Source organism: Trachurus trachurus, assembly GCF_905171665.1.
Source record: "Trachurus trachurus genome assembly, chromosome: 5".
NCBI lineage: Eukaryota > Metazoa > Chordata > Actinopteri > Carangiformes > Carangidae > Trachurus > Trachurus trachurus.
The window spans coordinates 19,319,569-19,336,681 of record NC_139896.1 but is presented as its reverse complement, the minus strand read 5'-3'; the positions used below and the strand labels follow the sequence as shown (position 1 = coordinate 19,336,681).

General features: G+C 43.8%; 1 protein-coding gene across 1 annotated transcript in view; it reads left to right on the top strand.

Annotated features, from left to right (window-relative positions):
* Nucleotides 1-9,381: 9,381 nt before the first annotated feature.
* pmepa1 (prostate transmembrane protein, androgen induced 1) overlaps nt 9,382-17,113 on the top strand; it is a 43,704-nt gene continuing 35,972 nt past the window's right edge. The window contains exon 1 of the mRNA XM_083971111.1: nt 9,382-9,609. Within this exon, the coding sequence (XP_083827237.1) occupies nt 9,510-9,609 (100 nt within the window). The 5' untranslated portion in view covers nt 9,382-9,509. The remainder of the gene's footprint in view (nt 9,610-17,113) is intronic.

Genomic DNA, 17,113 nt, shown 5'->3' with positions numbered 1-17,113 from the left:
GATTATACAATGACATCATTAAATCCAACACACACACACACACACACACACACACACACACACACACACACACACACACACACACACACACACACACACACACACACACACACATACACACACACACACACACACACACACACAGATAAAGTCTCTTCAGCTGGTCGGTATGACCGTCTTTCCTACAAAAAATCGTAAGACATTTTAGCTTCAGCCTTTTAAAGGTTCTTCCTGTAAGTTTGCTCTGCTGAACATGGTTTATCTTTATAATACAGCTTTTGAGCTGCATCTTCAGGACAGATGGGACGCTCTTCTTGGATAATTAGCCAATGATTCAACATTTTTGAGAAAGTTAATCAAACGTTTGTGGATCTGGTCTTCACCCACTTACACGTGATGTCTCAATCTTGAAACTGCTGAGACTTGGACCTCGATTGGACTTAAGTGGTCTTGAGCTTGTCTGAGGGAACCATCTCTGAATGAAGCAGATGCACATTCTCCATCATGTAGCTCACAGCAGTCTAGAGTGAACACTGTGACCTTGCAGTGTTTGGGTTCAGTAGGTGAATGAAAATTTTGTCCTGATTCAGTTTGACTCTTTCCTTCTCTTTGTTCTTCTCTGTATCCCCTCTCTCTCTCTGTCTCTCTCTCTCGCATCCTTCTTTGTTTACAACACAAACTCCACAATTCTCTTGACAGAGGACATTTCTGATCTAACCTCAACCACAAGTGGGGGACTCAGGGGTGGGGTTAGGGGAGCAAGGAAAAGATGAGCGCAGAGTGGGGGGGGGGGGGGGGGGGTGGCAGACAGAAAGAGACTGGGTGAGATAATGTGATGTGAGAGAGAAGAGAGGAGAGAGAGAGGGGGGAGAGAGAGAAAGAGGGAGAGTTGGATTTGTTATTGTTGCAGGGTGTTGCACAGACACAGACAGACATTACCTCACACAGCTGCGCAGAAAGAGGAGAGGGGGACAGTTTATGTGTATGTCTGTGTGTGTGTGTGTGTGTGTGTGTGTGTGTGTGTGTGTGTGTGTGTGTGTGTGTGTGTGTGTGTGTGTGTGTGTTAACTCTGAAACTTAACATACAATGTCATAAATAATTCTGTCAAATGTCACTGGGAAGGTGTATTGAATATCATCATTTTACTGTTTGTCTCTCTTCAAAATAGGGTTGAATTAACCAGTATCTGTTTATGTTCCTGATTTAATAAATACATGTAGAACTTTCTCCTGCACCCCGGTTCTTTTCTTTGTTACCTCTCCCACTCCCCTAGACAAAAGGGGGTCGTAACAGACCTGGTGGATGAAAACCAGTCGAGCAATGTCAGCACCTCAGCCTACCTGTGTTGAATGGATGAGGATGGACACCTGTCATTCAAAATGGATATACTCATAGAGGAGTGGTTTCCATGGTGCAAGGTCGGGTGGGGGTAAAGATCTCACAACCTAAGAAAAAAAATCCTGGTTGGCGAAACTCAACTATGCATCAAAAATGCACAACTCAAGAGTTTCAGGCCGACACTGTTGTCATTTTCCCCTCCAGTGCCCATGTTGGACTAGCAGATACACTCACACTGTGATTGAAAAGGGCAGTGGTACACTACGCAGATTGCAGATTATCAAGAGAGTAAGTAATATGTGCCAAAGACCAAAACTGATTTTGTACCGGTTGTACTGTAGGAGACACACTCTAGTGGTCAGTAGAGGAACTGCAGCTTCAGCTACATCAGTGTTGGCTTCATGGCTCCACCCACTGAGGTAGATACTTGGTCTACACCCACAGTTATCATTGGTGTGTTTCTTGCAACATGCTTTCATGCACATTTTAAATGTTCACATGAAAAATTCATACCACATTTAGATTTTTTTTTTAAAAATATTTTCAAACACATCTGTAAACTCCTTTTTTTTGAATTGCAGCCTTTCCCGCTACTGGTTTCAGCTCAGTGCACATTGAACCTCTCTTAGAAACTTTGCGTGCAACATTTAATCACTATAAACAATCAGTTAGTTCTCTTTTCAGAAACTTTTCTTTGTGTTTGAGGAATGCCTGCCATCATCCAAGAGACAGCTGGGGATGTTAAGCATTTTAGCCATAATGGTAAACCCATCTGAGCCCTAATCCTACCTGTGGTCTTAACACTAAACCCCAATGCTAAACTAAACCCTTGTAGATGTCAAGACCCGCGACACAGTCATTTTTCTTCCCTCACCTTTCTGCTCTTTTGAGGACATTTGGTTCCCATAAAGGTAGAAGTACAAGAAACATACACACACTGCACACACATAGGCCTACTGTACACAAACTGCAGTCATGGAAGAGTGGGATTGCTCAAGCCTATCGTTTTTCTGCACAGGGCTAAAGTCAGATTAGTGCTAGTCTGTCTGTCTGCTTTCACAGAGAAACATGCTTAATCCCTGTTTAATCCCACCTGCAACGGGATTGGCCACCACCTAAGACTCGGACGGCTATTACCCCGAATGCAGGAATTAGCGACTACCACACACCTTGGCCAAGAAACAAAGACAGACATAAGGAGAGAGAGAGATTGTTTTGGCAAATCAGCATCTGTCTCGCTCACTAATAATGCATGTCGAAATGGACTGAATTGAAAAACGGGGAAACAGGCAGCAGGATAAGCGGAGGAAAAAATTACAAAGCAAGGGACTCGACGAGGATGGAGAAAAAGTGAGAGTGAAAATGGAAAAGATGAGAGAAACCAAGAGAGAGAAGATGAGACAGAGAGAGACAGAGTGGCACCAACTGACTGAAAAGCAGAAACCTTGGAGAGGTTAAAGCAGAAGTGAGTGATCCGGTCGTTTTCGCTAATGCTGCGTTCCAGGCAGGCTTTTGAAATCGTAAATTACAGCTTCAAGTCACAACTTACGACTTTGTAGCGTTCCAGGCAACCCACTCGTGTTTTTCCGACCTGTTTTACCGGTGAAAGTCACTATAACGGCCACTCGTAACTTCCGACCGGTGAACTCGTACCAGATCGAACTGGTACCACTTCACGGTCGGAAAAATACGAGTTTCCTTGAACGCACCATAACAGTCCTCGTCGCTACGTCACCACATTCACGGCGTTCCTTGGCTGCACACACAGCCCTGCATGCCGTTCTCTCTCCTCATTGGATAAAAACTGTAGGATACGAGAAAAGTTTTCTCTTCGGCTCAGAGCAGAGCAGAGGGACTGAGAGACCCGTGTTTCAGTCCAAACACTCTATGTAAGTGATTGCTGTCGGAAGATATAACTATTTAAGACTTATATTAACACAAATATATCACTCACTTCTGCTTTAATGAACATGTGCATGAAAAGACTGGAACAACAAAAAAATAGATGACAAAAAATGAGAATAATAGAAAGAAAGAGACAGTCATGGAAGAAAAACTGAGACATCACCTCAAGATGTGAACGATAACACAGAGCTCCAAATGCACTTACATGTTGATGTGTCACAGGAAGAAAGTTCAGATCTGAATGATACAGTGAGTGATTAGTGAACTGCAGTTTCACATTCAGGATCCTGTGACCGTGCATCATTGTAATGGTCCAGTGGGTGCTTTGGAATGTGCAAAGAAACACTTCCCCATGAGGACCTAATATTCATCACACAATGTCCATGATTTGAGCCCTGTTACATGTCCCTCTCACATTCCTTAAAATCAAAGACTGTCAAATTAAAGCCATAAAACCATCTTACATCAATAATACATCAGATCACCAATGCGTTCCAGTTTCTTCTAGAGGATCCCAAAGCCAGATGTGTAATTAGCTCTTATGAGCTCTGAGTAGCCCAAGCGGGTCTCATCCCAGTTGGCTGAGACTGGAGAGAACATCCAAAGGAAGGCACTCATGAGGCATAATGAGCTCGTGAACAGAGGCTCAATCACCTGGTAAATCAAGAGTTTTGTCTTACGGCTCTCTTTTCACCCTGATAGTCCAGTACAAGGTCTGCATTATGGCAGATGCTGCTCCTGTCAATCTCCTGCTCCAACTTACCCTCACTTGTGAACAAGACCCTGAGATGCTTAAACTTTGGTGCAACAGCTCCTTTAAACCCAGAGGCATCAGTCCACCGCTTACTGCTGAGAACCGTGGCCTCAGACTTAAAGGTGCTGACTCTCATCTTGGCTTCTTCACAGACTGCCCCTATGAAAACTGGAGGTTACGCTCTGATGAAGCCAACAAAACCAAACAACCAAGCAAAAAACAGAAACACACCCCTGATATTGGCTGCACTACTGTGTGGTTATGGATAAGGGATTTGCTGAAGGTTGGACTAAGGTTGTGGTCAACTATAGAAAAATAACAAGATATATCGACAGAGACATAAAAAAAACTCAGGATAATAGGAGTGCCACTGGAAAAGAGGACTAAAAAAGACAAAATGAACAAGACTGAGGACCTGTTCAGACTTGGTTTCAACCTCTGCTCAATGCTGCTTGTAGCTTTATTATACTTCTGTTTCAGCAGGACAAGGCTGAGTGAGAGTGGAGAAGGACAGTGCTCTGGTTTGGTATAAAACATAAGAATTTCAATTAGACTGGAGTGTCGAATAGTCTGACTCAGTTCAAGGAAGGTCTCAAGTAGGTGGCCTAACTTTGCAGTTTCTCAATTTTTTCATTTCCAATTTTTTCAATTTCACATACAATTCATGTTTAACAACCCTAAAAACTAAGCAAAAAGACAAAAACGACTTAACACAATTGAACACAGCCTCATCTTTCCTCAGACTGCTTATATCAACATCCACAAAATCCATTCGGCCTGAACCACAACACAGTAGGTTCTCCCACACAGCAATATCAACAGAAAGAAATCAGCCAACATATTTGAACTCCTCCTTTTGCACCTTTACGAAATCACTAAATGACTTTTCCCATGGTAAATAACCCAAACACAAATCTAAAGGATGCAAAGTCCAACAAAATAAACTGAGGTGGAGCAGGTCGTCCATTAATAAAAAGGGAGTTCAATACCCAGCTTCCACAGGCCATGTGTCAAATGTTTATAGGCAAGAAACGTTACCCCACGCTGCCCCTGATGGCTGTTCCATTATCAGTGTACATATTGGTGTTTACATGTGTGAGCAAATGGGTGAATGTGTGAGACACTGTGAGACAGTGATGCTATCATGACATCACCAAGATTAAATTGACCAGGAAATGCTTGGTGGCATCTGCTTTCAAACACTAGTCCTGCATGGTGGGCCAGGCCGGCACAAAGAAACAATGTTAAAACTTCATACGCAATGAACTGAAACTAACATAACACTATCACAGATGGATCTGGAATAGGAAGTGATGCAATGGTAAATCAGAGACAAGTTTAGGAGGCAGCGCACATCCTCCTGGTAGATAACTCTGTAACAGGAACACCTCAGTTCTTATCTCATGATCATCAAGGTGGAGGATTAGATAATTGTTGCTGTGATGACTTCACAGATAAACTGCCATGCAGAGTTTTGGTCTGATAAGTCTGATAACGGATCTATTACTCACACCAGTCTTCCTGGACTGTATAATCATCTCACCAGTTCCTGAAACAACAGCCCCCGCGAAGCCCCCTCCTGCCCCCCTCAGTCTGAACACCACAACAGACGCACTCACTGTGAGGGTGTCAGACGGACAGAGAGCGAGCAGGCCCTCAGCCCACTGGTGATTCACCCTTTGCATTCTTCTGAGGAAGGGTGTGATGAACACAGGGAGACAGAAACAGACAGAGACAAAGACACGGAGTGACCACACCTGGGCGTCCATGCCGGTGACTCAGCCCCTTCAGACTGAACTGACTCACAGCCGGATCGCCTCTCACTGTCTCAGCCTGCAGGAGCTCTGCCTGCTGCTTCTACTACACCACTGACTGCATGATCAAGTGTACAGTGACACACGCTGATCGTTTTACACTACACACACCGTGTGTACAGTAGGCTACAGTTGAGATTTTTGGGGCATCACAGATCAACCACTAAAAGGGGGACCTGTTTTATTTTGAAAACTCTGGGGTTGCGTTTTACTTTGAAACTCTAGGGGCATTGTATTGTAATCTGGACGGACAGAACCTGAGACCTCTGGTAACCATGACACTCCACGATCCTGATCGGGTCTCATCAGGGCCGTTGTATAGGGGAGAAAGGTGATGATAACTCTAGGGGCCCAGTGCCCAGTAAGGCCCACAAAAAAACCCAGTAGTCTAATGAGTGATGAGCCCCTGGGTGTCATCACTTTCACTACCACTGGTCTCTTACAAGATGATGATGAATCAGACGTGTTACTGACTGACTGTTCAGTTACTTTATGTACTTCAGTGCTACAAGAGATTCTGCTGTTTGTTGTTCAGAAAGTAACCTTCCTGTTTCCATGGACTCATACATGGTCAGTGCGTGCAGGAATAACCATGTTCGTGTTTTCAGGTGTGCCATCATTGTTGTTGCCATGGGTGTATGGTTTCCTATGGAAAAACTGCATAATTTGCAGTCTTTGTGTTTACTGATCAATTCTCACCCACCATCTTTATGTGATGTCTAACCATGTTACCGAACTGGGCATTCATCGGATGTGGGTGCTGTCTCAGCCAAAACGAGTGCCTGGGCTGTTGGCTGCTATATAGTCAAGCTAAATGGGAGCAGCACTGTTTTATTCTAAGCTCAGAGTGAGAGGAATTTGGTCAGAGTAAACTGTAGTGACAGAAAAAACTCACAAGGATGAGACCGGTCCGATGTTTCGTGCAGCAGAGAGTTTGGAGCTGATGTTGGAGCAGTCCTGACTAGGACCAGCAGGGTTGGTGGTGCCATCAGTGTCAGTGCTGCTGGAGCCCAGCAGGGGTCAGGAGAGGCCCTATAGGTTCTTGTATGAGTCTCATACTCTATGGTCTCATGCCGTGCCACAGTGTCTTTGAACCAGGTTCCTCGCTGCCTCCTTGATCTGTGTTGTAATCACTTGTTTTTCCTGCTGATGAAACATGTTGTATCGACTTAGAGATTGAGGGATGAACGTGAGTGGCATTATTTTCCCTCCATCTACATGATTAGGGCTTTGCTGAGTCCAGCTGGGCCATAAAACCACTTTAACATGCAGCCATAAAGTCCAGCAGACCTAATTAGAAAGTTGACTCAGATGAGACATGCTGTTACAGTCTCGCCCCATTGGTCCCTGGGGCCTGTCAATCATGGAAGTGACGCAATGCTGTCTGGCTCTGCTGATCCACTGCAGACATACTCTCTTGCTCTCTCTGTCTCTCTCACTCTCTCTCAGAGACACTAACGTTCAGCTTTCAGCTGTTACATAGTGCAGTGTTCCCACTACTGTAAAGTTTTGTATTTAGCTCTTAATGGGCTTTGGCCATTAACTGAACTTTTACTTTACTGTAACTGAACTGTTTGTATTTTTGAGTAATCGGCTACATCGGCTATGTTTGATCTTCAACACTGGATGTCACGATGGAGAAGTGGTTGGCACTGTTGGCTCCCAGCATGCAGGCTCTGGGTTTGATTCCCAGATTTCCAGGTTCCTTTGATTGGTGACTTCAGCAGTGTGTGTCTCTATATGTCAGTCCTGTGATAATTGGCGATCTGTTCAGGTGTAGCAATCATGAGAACACAAGATGTACAGAAAATTTGTAGACGAGAAGCACATAACTGAGTTTGAACTTGGAGCTCAGACACCAAGGAGCTGCTAATCATGAGAGGATCAAAGACAGGACAAGAAAAAAGTGACATTTATTATGGTCTGTGTCTCGATGCTTAAATACAACGTGATGCTGTCAGCCATGGTTGGTGTTGTTACAACGGATGGCACAGTCATTACCAATTCAAAACTTTTCTGGAGCAATCAAAGGGTGAATTTGATGACACACTGTATTTGGTGCCCTGCTTGAGCTTTTGTTATTTGAGAGAATACATTTTTTGCAGTTCTTGCAGTCAAAAGGACCAGATCTACCACAGTTAAGTGACGGTCTGTGGCTGTGTGACCTGGTGCTGCTTCTTTTTGACCTGAATCATGTTTTCAGTGATCTCAACTTGACGCTGCAGGGCCATGGCAAACTCATTACTGCAATGTTTGATGGCGTTAAAGAAAAGTTCAACTGCTGCAGGGACAGCTCAAAGATGGATGTAAGGTTGAATATGACATTTGACATCATCTGCATTCAGACAAGAACCAGAAACTCCTTACTTCAGGGACCACGAGAAGCTATTTTACCTTTTCCAACAGCAGAACTGCAAGACTCTCATTGACTTCTACAGAGGACTTTCCTCATCAACATCCCCTACACCAAGCCAACATGCCCACTGAATGATCTCTTTGTTCAAAAGCACATAAATCTGTGTGAAAACGTTCTCTACTGTGGCCACCAACAAAGCAACAAAGCTGCAGATCCAGGCTGACAAACAACCATTTACATGTTTGTCTTCTATATAGCAATGATGGAGATGGGACCAGATATCAGAGAAATTGTGGTAAACTGCAGACAGCACAAGGAATCCAATCTTAAATGTTTTTACTTTACTTGTCATGAATCAAATGTGCTGAAATGACTGCAGGATATGACAGGGCAGAAGATCAAATTGAAATTTGCATTTATTTGTTTATATAGCCTATAGTTAGTATAGGGACACAGAAATACTACTGAACAAAAGATAAAATGTGGAAATACAGAAATAAGTAAAAGCTATAAATAAAAGAATGAATACATAATAAATTGCCTAAATAACCTAAGTAATATATTTTTCCTTACTAAAATGATTTTATTTTGTACTTATTTATACGTTTCATGATTTATTTCCATTTATTCCGTCACACTTGTGCCACTATTTTTCCTGCATAGAAAAAGGACCTTTATCTGCCATTTCCCCTGAGACAGAGGGAGAGAGAGAGAGAGAGAGAGACAGAGGGAGAGAGAGAGAGAAAAGGAGAAAGACAGAGACAGAGGGAGAGAGAGAGAGAAAAGGAGAAAGACAGAGAGAGAGGGAGAGAGAGAGAGAAAGAGAGAGAGAGAGATCACCAGGCAAACGGCAGCAGCGGTTTAGTCGCCGGTCACTCGGCGGAAAACACGGAACAATTGAAGCGGATCTGCAATGGACGGAACCGAGAATTTAAAGTAGCCGAACTACGTCCCATTAAACGACTGAACTACATTTAACAGAGTTGATAGATAGATAGATAGATAGATAGATAGATAGATAGATAGATAGATAGATAGATAGATAGATAGATAGATAGATTTTGGAGGAAGGGGAAGAGAAACCAGAAAGAAGAGGAAGAGGTGGAGAAAACCGAGGCAGTAGGAGGACGGACGGAGCGGAGGGGAAGGAGAGGAGGCTGGAGAGAAAAAGAGAAGGGAGGATTTTTTGGCTGGAGTTTGTAGTGGCTTTTTGGTCTCCTCTCCTTCCTCCGGTCGCCATCTCCTACTCCCTCTCTCCCTCTCCGTCTCTCTCTCTCTGTCTGTCTGCCTGCCGCTGCCTCTGCCGGAGTGTTTATGTCTGGCTTCAGGAGGACTGTAGTCAATGTTGAACTTGATGGGTTTTTTAAACGCCACCGCCGCCGCCAATGTCTCCTGTACTTGTAACTGCAAGCGCTACACCTCCCTCCAGAGCATGGAAATCAGTGAGTGACTTACTTCCACTTCTCCACTTTCTGTCCTAATTCAATGACTTTGTCTCGGTGTCTGTCACTGTGTGTGTGTGTGTGTGTGTCTGTGTGTTTGTCCTCGGGGCTACAGCAGTTCTTGTTACAGCGGCTCCGGTCGTGTCTCCTCGGCGGCAGGAGGAGGAGGAGGAGGAGGAGGAGGAGGACGGAGCAAACCGCTACTAACTAACTAAAACTGTTTACTTTTAGGCCTACTAATATCAGCCATTGTGATGTTGTGCGTGTGTGTGTGTGCGTGTGTGTCGGTGACATGAACCTGTCTTACCTTGTTGAGTCTTTGTTGTGTTGCCTTTGAACGGGCTTGTTGTTACTAGTTTCAGTCATTGTGATTTAGCCTAAATGTAGCCTAGGCTATGACACTGTAGCAACATTGGTCTGTGTTCCCGGTTAATAAACCCTTCATTTGCCGATAGGCTAAAGCTTGATTTTGAACTTGACCCCCAAACCGCTGACTTCTGATCCCCCCCCAGTCTAACTCAACAACCCCTCTATTGACTTGTCATTAATATGGGATTGAGCTACAGTCTAGTTTTGGTCGTTTAGTAGCCTACTTCTCCCAGAGAGTCTGATAAATAGCCTGTTTTTTTTTTTTGTTTTTTTTTTTTGGGGGGGGGGATACCCGTTTTGGTTGAGCTAGAAATCCTCCTTTTTCCGTTGCTTTAAGATATTTAAACTCTGGTAAAGCTGTAGGGGAAGTTACCGGGAGGACACCGGAGGAAACGGTTGGTTAGGGCGATGGAAAAGGAGGGGAGCGGGAAGTTTAGTCGTCATGTAGAGCAGAGCAGAGCCAGACGTCTGTCTAGCCGTCTGCTCTCTCTCTCTCTCTCTCTCTCTCTCTCTCTCTCTCTCTCTCTCTCTCTCTCTCTCTCTGTGTGTGTGTGGTCCTATCCAGGAAATCCCGGCGTATGTATGTTCATACGAGTCTAGTTTTATGTGTCTTTTAGTGTCCTTCTTGAAGCAGGAAGACACTGATCGGTCGCGGGTTAAATTCCCAGTAGCATATAAACTGTGTGTGTGTGTGTGCGCGCGTGCGTGAGTGCGTGTGTGTGTGTGTGGTTCATGTCTAGTAGACAGTGACTCAGAAAACTTGGAAACACAATAAACATAGGCTATTACAAGTCAATCACTTATTATTTATTGCCATTAATCTCACAATCATATATCCGCTCCCCCATTTCTTATTGTCCTGACTGAATTTCAAAATCTATCAGTTGATCTTAAATTATTAGGCTGGTTGATTTACTCATCATTGCATGAAATAATCCTAAAGTAGCTACTTTGATCACTGGTGATAAACTGCACTATAGGGCTGCGATTATTGACTAATGTCATTTTAATGTAATGTGTCTATAATTTCCCATCTTGGGATCAATAACGTATAGGTTTATTTAGAAAGGGGGATATATTTAAAGCAGAGCCATTAACATGTTATGTATGTAGTGCTGCATTACATGGCCAAAAGTACATGTGAACATGTTCCAAAACCACAGGCGTTAATCTGCTGCTAAAACTGCCTCCACCCTAATGGGAGGGTTCTCCACTGAGGCACAGACGAAACCTGGCTGCAGACACAGTTGATCCCAGTTGCACCATTGGATGATAAGGGCACAGTCAAGAGTGACCAGTATAGGACGCAAAGAGAGTTCACAAACTGAAACGCAATACAAACAATGACTGTCATCAATGACTGTTTCAGGCAGACTGGATGATGTCTGCTGGAGTTTTAAGAACTTTTTGTTCCATAGCAAATCATTGAAATCTGCCACACTGTCTAGGGCAGGAGGTTCAACAAAAACCTGAAGGTTTGCAATGAAGATCTTAATTAGGGTGAATGCTGAAAGCATTCACACTATTGTTATTCAAATCTTTATTAGGGTGAATGCTGAAAGCATTCACACTATTGTTATTCAAATCTTTATTATTATGTAACCCACATGGTTACTAAACCCATTTTTGTAGTTTAGATGTAGTACCCCGTTTCCCCACTTGGTGGCGCAGCACCCCTGCGAGTAATCGCCGACGCATTGAACGTGCCCCCGAACGTGACCTGTGCATGATCACAGTGTGCACCGTCCGCCATCTTAGATCAAGCTGAGACACCGAGCAGAGCGGTCGCACATGAACCGAGCTGAAGTAACGGGGTATGTAAAGTGAACAAAACCACGCTAAAACATCAGTAACTCTCGAGCAAAACCTTCATAAGTCTTCTGTTTATCAGGCAGAGTCGTTACGAGCGTGTGTGAAGGAGCGGGAGGCTGAGTTTACCGTGTTAAGTGTCCCTGAGAACTCCGGTAAGAAAATGCTAAGTTGCTGAGCAAGCCTCAGGCTAGTTGTTGCTATTAGCATGATAAGATAAAGTTCCTGTGACTGAAATATGTTCATAAAAACCAGTCGGAGTCCATGCTAAGTTCATGCTATGTTTCGTTAAGGGTTTAAACCTACTCTGGTACCTGCTGTATCATTGTGTATATTGAAAACGAGCTGTAAAAAGATCGCTAACAACCTAGCGCGAAGCTAATGCTAGTCGCCGCTATGCTAATTCTGGGTGTTACCTGCTAAAGGTGATATGAATGCTAATTGTGAAGCTATCTAAGCTAATGTGTGCTAGCTGGTTAAGCTAATGAGCCTTTACTGTGACTTGAGATGAGAAATGGAGACAGCTATGGTACAGAAATGTGGTTAAATGATACCGGGTCATGCTAATTATTTTTCCGGTCATTGAGATGAATGTATTCAGTGTTTTTGCACTAGTGATGGTTTAATATTTATTCTGTTAAAAAGAATTTATCCTGTTTAGAGTTCATACTGTAACTTTATGGTTAAAAACAGATAAAAAGCTATGGTTAAAAGATAAATATTGTGTTAAAAATGTAAATTCTGATTTATTGAGCTGTTTATAAATATAAATAGAGCTTTATTGAAATAAATAAGGTGATTTATGTTGAATTATAAGTTCATGGTAAATAATAGTCATGGTAAAAGTACTTATACTGTACTGTAAAAAATATGCAGTCTCATTTAAAGCATTTAAATGCAGAGTATCCTTTATTTGGGTATTTATGTGAAAGAATTAGAGTGAAAAGTGAAAGTAGAAAGATGTCAATTGAATAGAAAGTAATGATTATTTGTTCTACACTCTCTGTGTAGACTGGTTTTTTGTTCGACGGATTAAGACTTTGGATCCAGAATTCCGAGCCAAGGGTTCGGTGGCGAGCCAATCCAGCGAGAGAAAGATTCAGACGGAGCGGGTCCCAGCCTGGCCAGCTGTGAACCCAATCCGAGGAGCCCCGACATCGATTCACTTCACACAGATAAGAACCCATACACAAATCTACCCGGGTAGTAATTGAACATTGGACTGAACATTACACAGAACATAAACGCAATTGAACCCTGAACTCTGACCTTCGAAAAAGAGAAGGATGGACAATTTTCTTTGAACTTTTTTATTTTTTTATTTTGACAAATTAAAGAGCTCTATTTTTCTGTATTTTATTTTATTTTATTATTTTCATTCATTGCAATTCAATAATTGTGACAATAAATTGTTCACTATTACCAGCTCTTACGAACCTAGAGAATGTAGTGTTATTGTTATTAGCCAGAAAGACTACAGGCGCTACATAAAACTTGGCGAGCCAGCCAGGAGTTGGTGGTTGAACGGTTGACATTTTCTTTTGCTTTCATTGAAAAAAAAAACGAACTTAAAAAGAAAAAAAAAAAAAAAACTTGTGTTGATCTAAGTGACAATATGGATGTTATTAAGGCTGAAAATGTGAAGGTACCAAACTCAGTCTTAGTTGACGGTTTAACTGGTGAAGAGATAGACAACGAAGTCTTTGATTACTTAGGGCAGTGCGGTCCTATTGAGAGGTTAATCAAAGTGAGCAGTTCAGAAGCTATCGTAGAGTTCAAGTCAGGTGAACCCATTCACTTTCTGCAGAGCAGCTTGCCCTGCAAGAGACCCACAAGGAACCCAAACGTCGTTAACAGCATTCAGTCTCTCTCTGACTTTTATGCAGCTGACAGAAGTTCAACCCTGACACACACTTATTTAGCTGAACTGAAAGATGTTGCTAAGCTAAGTGGTGCTGACTTTGAGAAAGTTTTGCTTGATGAGTTGACCAGAATCCGTGAGTCTACGAAACCCCAGACAGCTGAACCAGGTACGTCTGAAACCGATCACGGATCTCCGTTGACCAGTGACTCGACCTCAACACAGCTAGTGACAAACCCGACCCAAACTCCTGTTAAAAGGGTTACTGACGAAACTCACTCACATGAACATGACTCTTTTTCACTGCTTGTAGGTGCAGAGGCTCTCCCCTCACCTAAGAAACCAGGTTTGTACTTACCCTCTGAGCATCTCAGTACCCCTGAAGTCCAAAAGGTAGTTGTAGAACATGTCATTAGGAGTGGTGATGTGGCTTCCCAATACCATGGTCATACCAGGCTAAGGTCCCTTTCTGGGAAGACTCCCTGTCCCAGCTTAGAGTCTGACTATGATGCATGGCGCAGTACTGTTGACTTCTTTCTTGCTGATCCTTCCATGTCTGACAAACTCACTGTCAGAAGAATAGTAGAAAGCCTTCTTCCACCCGCAGCTAATGTCGTCCAGCATCTTGGACCGAGCTCCAGTCCACATGACTATCTCAGTCTTCTTGATTCAGCATACGGCATCGTGGATGATGGAGACGAGCTTTTTGCTAAATTTCTGAACACAAACCAGAACTCAGGTGAGAAACCTTCCAGCTACCTGCAACGGCTGCAGGCAGCTTTGAGCAAAGTGGTTAAGCGAGGTGGTATTGCCACTGTTGACTCAGAGCGCCAGCTCCTTAAGCAATTTTGCAGGGGTTGTTGGAACAACAGTCTCATCACAAGTTTACAGTTGGAGCAGAGGAAGACCAACCCCCCCTCATTCTCCGAGTTGCTCCTTCTTTTACGCACAGATGAAGACCGCCAAGCTGCAAAGTCAAACAGAATGAAACAGCACTTAGGGTTTTCTAAAGCCAAAGTCCAGTCGAACCCTCTCTCTGTCAACGACTGTACCCTTGATGGTTCTGACATGGCAGCTGCAGCATCTGTGACTTCTTCTCTTGAGACCAGTAAACTCGAACAGCAAATTGCTAAACTACAAGCACAGGTAGCTTCACTCAAAACATCTTTGAGCAGCAACTCAGCTCAGTCTTTTCCTAAGTCGAACAAGAAAACAAAACCAAAGACCCCAACTGAACCAAAACCCTCACTTCCAAGTGAGTGTACTTCTGAAAAAAGACCCAGACCAGGCTACTGCTTCAAGTGCGGGCAGGACGGCCATATCGCGCCCTCTTGCAGCAACGAGCCTGACCCTGAACTAGTTGAACTAAAACGAAAAGAGTTCCGGCAGAAACAACAAGCATGGGAACAACAGAACAAACATCATTTAAACTAACCTCAGTTCCTGTTGAGGGACTCACAGGAACTGAAACGAAGCGTGCATGTCCCAAAACTGATCCATCCAATCAAGCATCGGTTCACTCTCAAAACCTTGAGCATCACATCAAGCTTCCAAGAGGACTTGTAGGGAACAAATGTACTGCTAACATCAAAGTGGCAGGAGTTGAGTGTAGTTGTCTTCTTGACACTGGTTCTCAGGTAACCACGGTGTCCACTTCTTTCTACAACAGCCATCTGACAGAACATCCCATTCAACCACTCAATGGTCTTGATGTTGAAGGTGCCAGTGGTGCCATAGTTCCTTACTTGGGTTATATCCCTCTTGTCCTAAAGTTTCCAAAGGACTTTGTCGAATCTGAACCTGAAGTCGCTACTTTGGCGTTGGTCGTTCCAGATATACGCACCAACTGCGAGCTTCCTGTACTAATAGGTACAAACGCTCTTGATGTCATGTATGACGAGCATTGTCATGAAAAAAATCCAAATGACCTTTCACCTGTTTATGGCTTTCGACAAATCCTTCACACCCTGAAGCTCAGGAAAGAGGTAAGTTCCACCGGGAAAATCGGCTTGATGACCCTGAAAGGCAGAGAACAGAGAGTGATACCTGCACAAGGGAGAGTGCTTCTCGAGGGATTTGCTAAGATAAACACCTCAGATGAATGTGTCATCATTGAACAGCCTAGCATGTCCACATTACCTGGTGGTATCTTTGTAGAGTGTTGTCTTGTGAGCATGCCCAAGGAACATCCTTTCAAGTTACCTGTATGGGTAAGAAACGAGAGTGAACATGACGTAACACTTCCTTGTAGTTGTGTTATCGCTGAACTTCATGCTCCTGCATCAGTTCATGACAACTTACCTGCTTCTCATGAGGACACCAACACTGTTCGGTGTTGTTCAGTTTCTCCTCAGTCATCTTCTGAATCCACTGAGTCAGGTCTTGTCTTTGACTTCAAGGAATCCCCCCTTCCGGAAGAGTGGAAGGAGAGGATAACGCAGAGCTTGAGCTCTTATGCTGATGTTTTCGCTCAGCATGATCTAGATTTCGGACACACTTCCAAGGTCGAACATCACATTCACTTGAGAGACGAAACACCTTTCAAACAGAAGTCTAGACCTATCCACCCTAACGATTATGAAGCTGTAAGGAAACATCTACAAACGCTTCTGGCGGCAGGAGTGATTCGCGAATCAGAATCACCCTACTCTTCGCCAATCGTTGTGGTTCGGAAAAAAAACGGCGATGTCCGGCTTTGCATCGACTATCGAAAGTTAAACTCTTTCACCATCCGAGATGCTTATGCACTTCCACATCTTGAAGAGTCTTTCTCAGCGCTTGCCGGTTCCAAATGGTTCTCGGTAATGGACTTGAAATCTGGGTATTACCAGATAGCAATGAAAGAATGTGACAAACCTAAAACTGCTTTTGTGTGCCCCCTGGGTTTTTACGAGTTTAATCGTATGCCCCAGGGCATCACTAATGCTCCCAGCACCTTTCAGCGCTTAATGGAGCGTTGCATGGGTAGCCTTAACCTGAAAGAAGTGCTGGTTTTCTTGGATGATGTCATTGTGTTTTCAGACACCAAAGAGGAACATGAAAGACGTCTTTTACATGTTCTCCAGCAATTGCGGGAATATGGCTTGAAGTTGTCGCCGTCGAAGTGTCGTTTCTTCCAGAGCTCTGTGCGCTACTTGGGGCACATTGTCTCGAACAAGGGTGTTGAGACCGACCCTGAGAAGGTGAGTGCCCTTCGCACATGGCCACAGCCAAACACACTTACCGAGCTCAAGTCATTTCTTGGTTTTGCGGGATATTACCGCCGGTTTGTCAAGGACTACTCCCGGATAGTAAAACCCTTGAACGACCTTACTGGTGGTTACCCACCATGCAGGAAGGGTAAAAGGGCAACCCCTTCCTCCGCTGGGTACTTGAGCGTCAAAGAGCCCTTCGCCGACCGCTGGACGCCAGCTTGTCAAGAAGCTTTTCAAACCATCATAGAAAAGCTTACTTCTGCACCAGTCC